Source organism: Crocodylus porosus, unplaced genomic scaffold, assembly GCF_001723895.1.
Source record: "Crocodylus porosus isolate Cpor-Errol unplaced genomic scaffold, CroPor_comp1, whole genome shotgun sequence".
Taxonomy (NCBI): domain Eukaryota; kingdom Metazoa; phylum Chordata; order Crocodylia; family Crocodylidae; genus Crocodylus; species Crocodylus porosus.
The window spans coordinates 115,646,147-115,660,162 of record NW_017728947.1 but is presented as its reverse complement, the minus strand read 5'-3'; the positions used below and the strand labels follow the sequence as shown (position 1 = coordinate 115,660,162).

The window sequence follows — 14,016 nt, the reverse complement described above, 5'->3', positions numbered from 1 at the left end:
TATAAGTGTGCTGCTGGTTTCTACTGCCTAAGTGCAGCACCCTGCACTTGTCAGTATTGAAACGCATCCTGTTTATGTCAGCCCACTGATTTTGGGGGCAGACACATTAAATTGGTCAACTTGTATGCGGGACTATGGAAACTTGCATGTAGACACCTTTCAATTTTTCAGTAGGATTTCTTGTACTCGAAATCTTTGTCATTAGCTCTCAGCTACACTATTGTGTAATTATCCAATTTTGGATCCATTTGAAGCATGTGACTCTGGTTCTGCGATTTTTGACTCTCACTGTGCAGGAGTAGACTCTCATGCCTAAGTAGACATTCTGAGGGGATTATCTGACCAGATTCTGAATCCTGTCTGATATTCCATGCTACCCTAGTTATCAGAATTCAACAGATGTGTGTATATGGGACCTTGCTCCTACACTGCAAGAAAGGTGCCTTGCAAAATGTCATGGCTCTCAGATCTTCTCAGTAGAAACTTCATGTTCAATTTGGTGGCAAAGAAATCTATACTGTAGTTTCACCATCAGTGAAATGTTGGAGTGATGAGGACGCTTTCTGAAAACATTTGTGGTTGGTGATAAATCGTCTGCTAGAGAAATATGCCAAATCACTGTTTTTTATATAAAGGTCATTGACCATCCAATTTTAATGACATCATTACTTCAGGACTGCCAATTCCATTAGGACTAGCTTCTAGCAGGCACTGCCTTGCTTGTTTATATAATACTTTTTAGACATATTCTGTAAAAGTCTGCATTTTAGAATTTTTAAAAATAGACAGAAATGTTTTGATGCATTTTAACTAGAATGTAGACATAGAATCACATTCTTTTGGGGCCAGGTTTTGTACTGCAAGAAGGTTTATGTATTATGCATGCATCTGTAATTAGCCGCTTTGTAGGAAGAGATATATTCTGAGCACCAGGCCCAGTGATGACAGAGTATAAGTTACAGACAACATGCAAACCCATTTGATAATACTTCATGGAGTGATACCCCATATTTATGGCACTTAGCATTGTAAATTGATGTAGGTGCCATAAATATGGTTAAGGGTGTTGTCTGCACACTGATGTGTCTTAGGAGTCCAAGGCTGGTTCTTACTGTAGTTGATGCATTCATTTTGATTCTGGGTATAAATCATCTGCACATACCAAAATCAGTCCTTGAGAATCTATGCATTTTTTGACTTGGAATTAATTAAAATCAACATTCTAGTGACAGACTGAAGGACAATTTTTCAAAATTTGCCAGAAAGCCCAACTGTCACAACAGGTAAAGAACAAAGTTCAGGGCTATAGAAACATCCTATTAAGGCCAGCATTTGAAAAAGCAACCTATATATGGATAAATATGAATGCTTTATTTTTTCTGTTACAAATCTGTAACAGCTAAGCATTTTGTAGTGACACCCAGGGCTGTGAAGAGGCTGAATGACAGAATGTAGAACTGGTAATAATCACAAATTACACAGACTGTAATTTACACAGAATCTGGAACTGAAATTAGGTTCATTTTAGGTTAAGTGCAAAGAGACAGGTAAAAATAGCACCTTGAGTGGGATCCACACAGACTTATAATCAAAGCAGTTGTATTCCACAGTCTTGTACAGTGAGAGACAATATTAAGAAGAACAGACACAATCACAATAAATCATTTGTTCCTGTTCATCATGATTCCTTATCTTTAGTGTATTCCATCAGAAATGTTACTTCAAAGAACAACAAATAACATAGTTTCTCCCACACAGCATACCCCAGAACAAGAGATGTACCTTGTTTTTGAAAGGCAGAAGGAAGAAAAAGACTTTTCCTTCAAAATATTGGTAAGTAGCAATAAGTAACTGAGTACCAGCAACTAGGTAATAGGGCTGTGCAAAGCCTCGGTAGCTGATTTGATTTGGAGGAGATTCGATCCAATTTGGAGACAAAATCTCCGAATCCAAATTGAATTGGGAGACTAAGTAAAAGCTCTGAATCAATTTGAAGCATCTAAATCGATCTGGAAAAAGATTCAGAAAAAATATGGCCAATTCAAAAATTTGGCCATAGACTAAACAGGCGACTGACGCAGCTGCCTCCAGCTGGTAAGTCTGTTGGGGTTGGGGGGAGGGAAGGGTATGCAGAAGGGAGGGATCGGGGCTGGGACAAACTGCCCAGCTGGAGAAGGGAACACATTACTCAGGGAGGGGGATGGGGGGGAGTGTGGAATGCAGGCATGGCAGCACTGGGAACGAGGGCTCTGTTCTGCTGCCGTTTGCCCAGCTGGGGTTGGGGGGACAGGATGCGAGCAAGCCTTGCTTCAGGCGGAAGGGGACAAGCAGCAGCAGACCATAATCCCTGCTCCCAGTGCTGCTGCGCCTGCATCCTGTGTCCCCCTCGCACCAGCTGGCAAGTGGCAGACAGCAGGGCAGAGCCCCTACTCCCAGCGCAAATGAAGGCGCAGCAGCACTGGGAGCAGGGGCTATGCTCTGCTGCCACCCAGAGCAAGCCACACGTGCCTGCCACCCCCCCCGCCCGTACTGGCTGGGCAAGCGGCAGCAGGACATGGCCCCCACAGCTCTCCCAACCAGGGCAGAGGCAGACACAGCTGGGGGAGCCGCAGGAGAAGCCTCCATGGCTGCCCTGTCTGACCGCATCCCTCACCTGACACTAAAAATTAAAAAAGCCCTGCACTCATCTGCTGCAGGAGTGCCAATTGGGGTCTCTGGGTCCTCGTGGCAGAGCCCCCCCATGCAGCACAGGGCAGTGGGGATTGCCTCCCCCACACTGGCACACATGGCAGATGTTGCATCTTGCATACTGTCTGGGAGCTGGGGCAGCTCTAGCAGTCAGCCGGAGCCTGGCAGCGCTCAGCCCCAGCTCCCAGGCAGTGCATGGTGTCCTGCCAAGCTGCACTGCACCCACCCCATGGGGCCAGCTGTCACTTGGGTGCCAAGTCGGGGGTGGGGAGACAATCCCCACTGCCCTGCACTGCCCCACGCTGCATGGGGAGGCTATGCCATGAGCTCTCAGAGGGCCCAATTGTCATTCCTGCAGCCGGTGAGTACGGGGCTTTTTTTTCTTTTTTTTAAGTGCTGGGAATAGGCTGGGGCTGGGCAGGCCAGCTATGGGGGCATCTCCCACAGCTCTCCCCACCCACGGAGAGACAGGCACAGCCGGAAGAACCGCAGAGGAACCTGCAGCCACGCGGCTATGCCTACTTCTCCCCGGCTGATCCAAATCACCAAATCTCTCTGAATCAGCACCAAATCTGCCCAAGTCGATTCAGGCCAGCAATCCAAATCACCAAATCGAATCACTGTCCCCTGAATCGGCTGAATCCAAGTCAAATTTTTCCCTATTTGCACAGGCCTACTAGATAGCCCAGCATGGTCATTATGCTGTTCTCCATGGAACAGTACAGTATTACTTTCACTTTCCCCAACAGACACTTAGGATACAGACACTGCTATTACCCAGTTTCCAGCAGTTGATTTTTGGAAAAAGGTGCATGCACATGTGAGAAAAATACGGTATGTTGTTGAAAAATAACTATGTAGGATGTTGTCCCATATTAGATCCTATTACTTTTGTTTAAAGAACTGTTTCTTGAGAAAAATGGAAATGTACTTTTCCCTGGTTTAACCTATAAAAGCTTTAGAAAAGTAGCATTAACCATGTTCAAAAAACATGCAACAGTAAAATGTCATACTTGTATGTGAAAATGAGGCAGTTAAATCACTGCAAGCTCCGCTGAAGTTGTGGCCCCTACCATCAGCGGTGCTTTAATGTGCCTTTTTCTAGCATCTCACAATGGAGGTACTAAATTTAATGCACACTAGCAAAAGCACATTGGTGAACTAAAGACAAAATGTACCAGCTATTTAAATAGTACCCGGCTCAAATCTTCTCTCCAGAACAACTTCAAATGTAGCATTAAAACATATTGTTAAATAGTTCCACTCTCTTATACACAACTTTAAGTACCACACAAACTTACCTTCCAGACCAAGTCCAGGTATCTAAGTTCAGACAGTGCAAATCATTCATTCTACTTTGCTAAAACAACAAAATCCCAGTTGTGTTATATTAGACAATTAATAAATCAAGTATTTCAGAAAGATATTTCCTAAAACATATTTTTTAAGTAACATTTTTTTTAAAAGAACATTGTAGCCAGGTAGTTAAGGGTTGTGAAAATTCCAAATAAGCAGAATTTATTCTTAAGTAAACAGACATTTTTTAAACATAACATTGACGCTTTTTGCTAGAAAGATTTAATATTCATTTTTAAAGTCAAACAATCTGTGTAACACTTTAATATATCTGTTACAAAAGTAAAGGCAAAACATGGATCCCTGATAAATAACAATAAGCATGTATATTTCTGTGTATATGTTTTGAGAGGCTAACAAAGAACAATTAATTTTTAGGAATAACAGTATATGCATAGTGTGGGGAAAGTAGAAGAGAGGAGGATAAAACTTCATTTGCTTTAGATTGTAAAAAAAAATTGTAATGACTTGTGACCTCCCTAATTTCTTTCTGTGAATTGCCTGGACATCACCAGTCAGCTATGAAACAGGAAAATTTATCCTACCTTACCTGAAAATTTCCTTTTTTTCTAGCAGGAAAATCCACAGATCCATTACAATGGTTCTTACTCCTACTTACTGTTTTTTAGAGCCAGAAATCAGGCTTGCCAATCAAAGTAATGAGTGCGATTACTCCCAGCCAGCAAGTCAAGACGAGATATTTTAAGGTTGGCTTCATAGAGCTAATTCTTTTAGATTTTAATTTGCAGGTTACTAAAATGATCAAGAAATTTCTAAACTCCTCCCACCGTAAAGCAATTTCAAACTCCAACTCAGCTTCTACAGGGCATATAACTATATTATACCCATAAAGAAAATGGAGAAGAACACAATTTAAGCTTTCTTTAGGACTATAGTCCTTGTGCCACCTGTGCTGGATAGGTGGGCTCCCTCCCATTCAGAAAATAAATATTCAGGTAAGATAAATATTCCTATTCTCTTCAGGAAAAATCCTCTCAGGTTCATTATAATGCAAATGTTCGGTGGTAATGTCAGGAGGGAAAAGAAATGGTGAATAATAGATCTCCATCTCCCTTATCTTCTCTCCTTAAATACTTCAATTGCCCTCAGTTATATAGGGATGGAGGTGTGTACATTTAATGTGTAAAGCATGAAACTAAGATCAAGTAGCCATCCTACATCTCTCTCTCTGTGGGCATGCCTACATGTTGCCATACGATGATGTTGCTACAGCGCTGTGTTTTAGTACTTCCTTTTAGAAGTAGTAAAACACGATGCAATATGGGTTGTTACTGTGCCATGCTCGCCGTGCACAGGTACATTTCCCAGCTACGTTGTCATAGCAGTGCACTAGTGCTGGGGAGTGCACTGCTATGGCAATGTAGCTGGTGAAGATGCATATGATACTACGTCACCTTAGCGTGCTATAAGGCAATGTAGTGCATCTTTATATAGCCGTAGGGTAATGTGTAGATGCACCCTGTATGTTTGTTATGATCCTTCAGACCAGGAAACTTCCATGATTCTACATGAATGTACATTCTAAAAGGAAAAGGCCTTCTAGCTTTGAAAAATTAAAAAATGTACCAATTAATCTTCTCCTAACTGAAAACGCAGCAGGAATTTTATTTTTTTAAGTGCTCTGCATGGGGACAAAATGGATGGACAATAAAATTTCTTGTAAGCAAGTTTATTTTGGGAATAACTGTTGTGTTGGCGCACACTGCCTCTCATGAGGGGTGCAATACTGCCATTCCTCAATAACATCTTAACTTCTGTAAACAGCCCTTGCCAAAACGAATGCCAGAATGACAGCCTTTGAAGGCAGAAAATCTTAAACACTTCTGACAAGGGCCCAAAAGTGGGCACGTCTAAGTGGGCACGTCTACATGTGCATTAATGAGCTTTTTACTAGTATTCATTAAATGTAATACCACCAATACGAGGTACTAAATCAACGCAAATTAGGCTATACTAATGCATTAACGCACACATGTAGATGTTCCAAGTGTTCAGGACACGTAACAGAAAGTGTAGTTCCTGGTTGTAATCTTCAAATACAGTTTAAAGAAGCATAGCAACTCAAAGTATTCCTATGTCTGGATAACAAAGTTCCTCCAGAATATGCTTGCTAACTCCAGTGACTTGGAAATGGCTATCACTTGGACACTCATACTTTATTGTAAAAGTTGCAAAATATATTTTGCCCTTGCATTGACTGGATCCAGCTAGGCTGATTTAAATCAGGTACACACATACAGACATAAGATACTCTGCTTGTGGAATATTTTAATCAGGTTAAAAAAAACAAAGGTGGTATAAGCACAATTGAATATCTTCCTGCAACTGATCTCTCTCAGTTAATGCAGTTGGATTTATTTTTTCTTGATCTTGACACAAAATTTGGCAAGAGCAGATGCTTCTCAGAAAACAGACAGAGCTGTATAGCAGATGCCATCAGAAGGAATTAAAGAACCAGGACCTACTGAGGAAATCTGGGTCCTCCCATTCACTTACACTGTCTTGGAGAATGGTTGTGAACAGTAGTGCAACTGAGGGGGGCAACCAGCACAGCAGCCATGAAAGCCACTTTTGTTGAGGCGGGTGTTGCAGAAATAGCCACAATACTATGGCAACCAGCACTGCCCCAAGAACTGCACAGCAGCCCAGGGTGCTGAACTGCCTGGTTGTGAACAGAAAAACTGTAATTCTTTTGGCCACTACTGTAGCTACAGCTTTTTAATTTATACACAGAGACTATAAATTGGGGAACCGTTTGCCGTGGAGGGGAGGAGGAAGGGGGCTACAGGCGCAATAACAGGGAGGTAGTCAAATGAGAGATCTTAGGCTGTAGATGCCTTTATCCCAGATTGATCCTTTACTTCCTCAATCAGCTGGGTTGATATTTATCTCCTCCCTGTCAGTGTTTGTGAATACAGATTTCTTTCTTTCCTTCATTTTTCTGCTGGAACAAAGAGATTTATTATCATAGTCAGGCTGATTATCTAGTTCCTTCCTCCATTCTGATAAAAGTTATTATTCAGGTGTTGAAGCCCACTGATATCATGTTCTATTATTTAATTTTGGACAAAATCATTCCTTCAGTGAACTTCACTGGTGTTGATACTGGCATAGATTTTCTCAACCAACCTTCCCCAATTCCAAAATATGGTAACTTTTCTGTACCTTAACAAGACAATGGTACCAAGGGTTGAATACTCTGAGCTCAAGAAATTAACATGTTTCTGAAGATGTGTAATCTCACAACAGAATGTTATGGCCAGACATCTGTTCTTATCCAAGAAGTGAACTCTGAGAAATTTAACTAGAGCACAAATGACACTGCTCTTTGTGACCACTGGTTTCTGAATTTTCTCCTCTGATATGTATAATCTGCTGTGGAGGTAGATACCTCTAAAGGTCCCCAGAAGTAATAATGACCGCATGGCATCAATCTGGTTCTTGACAGAGTTGACATACCATGTTTTTCCAGACTAAAATCTCACTGCAGTGCTTTTTCAGAAGCATGCTGTCATTTTAGCATAAGTATACATAAACTCTGTTGTGTCCAAGGAAAACGTAATGTTAACTAAAATTTTGGAAAACACTTTCAGGCAAACAGGCGCTATCTGTTGTAAGTGAAGTTGAACTATTCCTTCTGGGAAGTTCATATAATACATGGGTAGAGGTTACTTAGATCAAATACTAATATAATAAACATGGAAACAGCTGTTATGCTGGAATTTAGAATCCCCATTCTAAACTATGATTTTCAAAGGAGTCTGTTCAAGAGCTCCTGTTTAACCGTTCCTCTGGCTTAGATACTAGAAAGGGTATGGGGAAGCCTTCTTGTTCCTTGGTGAATCAACAACCCCAGATGGAAGCAAAACTATATTTCTATACTGTATTCATATTCTAGTCTTTCTTTTGCATGGAAGAAGTGGGGTATTTTAATACCCCAGTTATAGGTTACACTTGATTCCAAATGCATGCAGACTATATATCTGTCCTAAGATTCAGTCTTCTAATGCAGCACTGATAAAGCTCTTCAACATTTATTGCCATTTACTCCATCATTTAAGGAACCATATCACACAAACCCAGGCTGTAATCAAGTGCTTGGCAAAATGCAGAGTATTTTCCTGAAACATCTCCTATGTTTCTTATACCACTTGGTGTATTCAGTCAGCTAGTGAGGTATCCTTACTATAATTCTTAGCTGGATCAGTGTGCCAAGATCAGTAATAAGGTCTGCATGTCCTTTTGAGCTAGAAGGCCTCCCCAGAGTTCATACTTATTTTAAAAGGGTTCCATGGCAGCTCCATTTATAGTGACCAAAGTGCCTGCTACTTGGGACACTTAAGAGTGACCAGTACCTGATTTTCCTTGGAACTGGTTTTCCACCATGGTCCCAGGCAGACCTGGTGCTGACACTGCTCTAACTGTGAATTTCAGGCTGAAAAATCTCAAAGAGGTTGCATCTCCCACAACAGCTACTATTAAAGAAATCTTTCTAAAGGCTCCCACTCCAGAATAACTTCTGATCTTGAATGATAAGAGTAGGCAAAAGGGAATCTGACCATGCATGCACTGATCTTGCATACGATGAAGTCAGCAGATGCATAAAGGGCTGTTGAGATGACTTTGCTTTTGTTATTACAATATTCTTTAATTAAAGATTAAACATTTCATTGACCAGACATGAGAATTTCATTAATTTTTCAAAGCATAAATCATAGCAGATTTACCTGTGAGTGAACTAATGCCCCTTCTCTCTCACTTCCTCCAATTTCATTCTTAAGATGCTTCCTGGTAGAATAGAGTCCACATAATACTCCCAAGAGCAGTTTCAAATTACTCCTCCAAATAATACTGATTCTGAGGTTCTTCCTCTACCAGCTCTAGCCCCAAGTTGGGAAAAAGCTGCCCTTGTTCTTAGGAAAACGATTATAAGGATCATCTTCACACTTCTTGGACCTTTATTGTTCCTTGTAGAGCCTTTATCCTGCAAAGATTATTTTCTATCATGGCAAAATAGAAGAAAAGGAGAAAAAGAGAGTCCCTGTACAACTTGCTTTGCATTTTACTGGAGAAAATGAGGCTTAGAAGTTTCCTCCATGGAGGAATGACTACTGTGTCAAAAGCTGTAGTGTCCTTCACTCATGCCTTTACCTTTCCTTTTCCATTTCTTGGTTGTACAGTAACCTCACAAGGCCCAGTTACTGAGTGTATTCTCCCCTCCCCCTTATTCATAAGGCAGAGTGAATATTGATAATAGGATTTCATGGATGAAACAAAAATAGATCTGCTGCTGCATTATAGAAATAACTGCAGAGGTGGTTACACAGAAATAAGAGAAACAATTATATGCTCTTTTGAAATGGTCCCCAAGTGGGCTCCTTGAACTTTTCTTTTGCCTTAAGGAACCAGAAGCTGCCTGTGGACAGCCCAGGGATGAGGGGTTGGGAGCACCCTTTTTTGTATTTCTGATTCCCACAGTCTAACAAGCAGAGCTAAATAAGCAGCCATGTGGCGACGAACCCTATGAGCAAACAAGGCGGAGTCCCATATGAACTGACTCACACTGTTAAATGGAGCTGCAAAACAGTAATAAATAGTGGGGCCAAGAGGCCCCTTACTGCTTATTTGTTTCGTCATGGCTGGGTTGCTTTGCCTCTTACCCTCTCAAAGGGTTTTATGGAGTGAGAAGAAGGTGAGGCACAACTGATACTCAGTGAACAAGACTGCTTTAGCCCAAAAGGAATGGCACAGAAAAGCCATAGGACAGGTATGGTTCAATTAGCCCATAAAATGTAGTACAGGCAATCTCCAGCACGTGAGATTTGCTTGCCTGGGCATTGTTATAAGCCTTTCCAGTTGGTAGCTTCTCTATCCCTCTGGTTGTCTTCAAGGTGTTTCTGACAGATGATCATTCAGAAATGCTGTGCTGGAAATCGATGTCGCTAGCTGCCTTTGTGTCAGAAGGGCGTTTCCAGCAATTTTGCTACAAAATCGATAGCCTCAGACTATGCAACAGTCACCAGATAATATTTAGAATCCAAAAATAAATAAATAAATAAATAAATAAATAAATAAATAAATAACAAGAATCTCCTTTTTCTGGATGTTTTGGTTTCTTTGCTCTTGGAAGAAAATCTGGTGAAACCTTCCTGCGACAACTCAAAGCAATTCAAACGGATTAGTCAGCTCCCACTCTAACCTAATTGGTAAGTCTGACTTCTGCCTCCTAGGAAATAAAGTGAGAGTAAGACATTTTGTAATGGATCTGGAGACTATCTAGAACAACACTGTGCTACAATATATAAATTCTCTCTCAAATGAGAAGAATTGGGACAGCTGAAGTAGGTGCCATTTTAAGTTTAGTTTGCACGTTTTTAAAGCATGATAAAAATATCTGTTTCATTACACACGGTTATCTTAGTTTGCGGTCCTTTTGGGGACCACTGCTTCCTTCTCTTTCAGACACACAAAAACTATACAAGCAGTCAGTGCCATACTGCTAAAAGCTACTTCACTGATAGTCATACCAAGAGTGGGATGCAACTGTAATTGGAAGGGATTTACAACGCCCTACTCGCCAGCTGAACTTAATTCACCACAAAAGGCTCCAAGTTGCTTGGCAACAGAGAGGGGTAAAGTCTTAAGAAAAAAACAGAGTATCTGTAACAGAAATCAAATTTAAAAGATAGTAAACAGGACACATGAATTTAATTTGGTCTATTTATATTATTTAAAAACTGTTATGTTTAATTTGTCATGTCTGATCCTACTTTCTTATATTCCTAGTTCATTCTGAGTTTTGTAGAAGCTAGGAAATATGCAGCTCAATAGTGCTATGCACATAAGAGGTCCAGACATCATAAAAGGAAAAAAAAAACTCTGGTAGAAAATTCATAGATCATAGGAAGTGATTAAGGGTATTTAATACCTTTCATCAGATGGTATTTCATTTGTTTATAAACCATTGGTAAAACAGGAAGCACTCTTGATAATTCATTGGGGAACATCCTGCTATCACCTTTTAGTGGCTCATTAATTTTGTAACACTATTACTTACAAGTTCTGTGTTCAACTACACTTATCTTCCTAAGGTAAGGTATACTGATTCTCATGACTCCTGGCCTAATAATACCCTTGAAACTGAAAGGACCAATTAGCACAGATAGCAACTGAGGCAGGCTAGGATGATTAACCACTATACCCACATGCTTGGCAATTCTCTGATTGCTAAAAGAGCCTCTGCCTTAGACTGTATTTGTAAACTCACAGGATGTTTTATCAAGTTAGAGGAGATGGATCAAAGAAATACAGGTTACTCTTGGAATATAGTTAGAAATGTTTTGATGGTTCTATGATCTCAGATCAGCTATGAAAAGTACAGTATGATCCTTATTCTCAAGATAAAATATTCCGTGGCCAGAGCCATGCCTAGCAGGGGCGAATTGGGGTGACCATCATGGGCCTTGCACTTTGGGGGGGCCCCACGGTCAGTGCAGTATAGGTCACACCATGCCCGCCACTGCCAAGCACCACTGGCTCCAATGACGAGTGCTGCCGGCGCCAGTCGCTCACTGCCACACCCTGCTTCCCCCCACCAAATTCTGCCGGCTCCGGCCACTTACCGCCCCCCCCCCATCTTCCCCTGCATGAGCTGATATGCCCCAGGCCCCACACAACTCTCGGGATGGCTCTGTCCATGTCGTTTGAAAAGCAGAGTTGTCAACCATGATCTTCATTCATATTGGCATACTGGGTCAGACCAAAGGTTCACCTAGCTCAGTAACTCAATCTTTGGTAGTGACAAGTTACAGAGGCTTTAGAGGAAGAATAAAAGAAATGGTAGATATGGAGTGATCCACCATCACCTCCGTACCTCCTGCCATGCTTTCCAAGGTACCATCAACCATAGCTCTGAGAATGTCCTAGGCCTGAGGTCATATCCTTACTATATTTAATAGCTTCTTATGGACTTATCTTCCATAAATTGATCTAATCCTTTTTTGAATTCAGTTATACTGCTGGTCTCACTACCAAGTTTGGGCAATTTTTTGTTAGATATTTAGATGCATTGGGCTCAGATAATTAAGTATGTTGACGATAAAGACTGAGACCCAGAACCAATCTTGTTGGTCTATGTAGAGCAGGGGTGGGCAAAATGCAGCCTAAGGGCCAGATACAGCCCACCAGACAATTCTACCTGGCTTGTGGGGCCCTAAAAAATTTAGAAAATTAATATTTATCTGGCTGCCTGTCACATGGCCCTCGATGGTTTGCCAAAACTCAGTAAGTGGCCCTTCGCTCAAAATAACTGACCGCCCCTGACATAGGCAAGCACATCAGGACTGTCCTCTCTCTCTATGTTGCTAATGTCACATGCTGCACCATTCTATATTACTTGCAGTTACCTAAGGCCAGCAGCTTTATCTCCAAATCACAGGACCCTCTCTCACTCATATTTTCAGTGTGCCCAATTAGTGATTCCTTAGCTGACTTTCAGTGTTTCCTAACTGAGAACAGCTTAGTTTGGCAACTTTAATGTCTTTTAAAACAAAATCATTTGTATATAATATTATGTTTTTTAAGTATTTTCTCCAAATTGTAACTCTGCAATAGTGTCTGACTGCGTGTGAGAGTCAGAGAGAGATGTGGATAGTGCTATAAATTCCCTTGTTGTTTAGGAGAGATAGCATTAAAGAAAATTAAAACATTTGTTAAAATTTATCACCTGCTAACAAAGTCTTAATTAAAATATAAAAAATAAACAGTCTGACCATATAAAAGCCTTTAAAGTTGTTTTAATATGGAATATTAACAACCCACCATTTGCTTGAAGGTGACATCAAAAATCGTATTTTAAATATTTTTTTTATCATACTACCAGTGATTTATTATGTTGAAATACCAGTGGTAATATAACATTTGCCTGGCTATATAGGTTTTTAAACAGTTTATGCATCCTTAAACTTTCTATAAAACATATGTATTGTCATATTTCTTAAAAGCCCATGGGTCCTGTATTCAACCGATAATGTGACTAACCACTGCTATCTGTAAAATGTTGATTGATTTGAGTTTCTCTTTGGTGTGACATTTACCCACCAGCTGAAAATAAAAACTAATGCAATAATAATCTGTTATGTGAATGTTTTATCTTGGGCTTGATAAAACAACTTTAGTTTTGTTAAACTACCCTATGTTAAAAACATCGCTCTAAAAATGTTTGATTAGATTCTTCTCTGCACTTGCTAACCAATGTGCAAATAATTATGTAAAAATGGAAATCTCTTGACATTTAGCTACAGCTGTATGCCAAACATAATGCCAAACATTGTGCCAAAAAGGGCACCTCAGCTGGCCAATGTGGAGGCAGGTAACAAACAAATATCCACCCTCTTTTTATTTTGGAGGGAGATTTGTGCCTCTTTCATCTAGCCTGAATATGGGGAACAGATGTCTACTACCCTTTGTGGGGCACACGGAGGAAAAAAGGCATCTAGGGACACCTCTCACAAATATACTGATTTGAATCACAGACATTATGGGCTTTATTGGTGCTATGTAGATAAACTGCTATCAATAAGTAACTGCCAAACACATTACATTACTAAAAATTAATTATTCATTAAATAGGTACTAACCAGTACTCGTCCTCCAAAGATATAACCCTTATTTCCCAGCACAGCACATGTATGAGCTGCTCGAGGCTGAGGTGGCTCTCCACCCTGAAAGAAACGATGCAAAGACACTTGAAGATGTTGCCCTGTACAGTACCAGTTAAGGCTGCAATCAATCAGGTATAAATTGCAAAAAAGAGGACCGAAATATATACTTCATTTTCCAAAACATTTGCAAAATTTTTGGTGAAGGAACACCTTGAGAAGCTGAATACCTTCAAGTCAGCCGGCCCTGACAATCTGCACCCCAGGGTACTCAAGGAGCTGGCGAGCGTCA

The 14,016-nt window shown here is 40.6% G+C and overlaps 1 protein-coding gene across 1 annotated transcript in view; it reads right to left on the bottom strand.

Annotated features, from left to right (window-relative positions):
- Positions 1-14,016, bottom strand: part of KLHDC1 (kelch domain containing 1) — a 44,543-nt gene that overhangs the window by 18,918 nt on the left and 11,609 nt on the right. Inside the window, exons 7-8 of the mRNA XM_019550988.1 lie at positions 13,704-13,787; positions 3,990-4,048 (exon numbers count right to left, since the gene is read on the bottom strand). Coding sequence (XP_019406533.1) covers positions 3,990-4,048; positions 13,704-13,787 — 143 coding nt within the window. The remainder of the gene's footprint in view (positions 1-3,989; positions 4,049-13,703; positions 13,788-14,016) is intronic.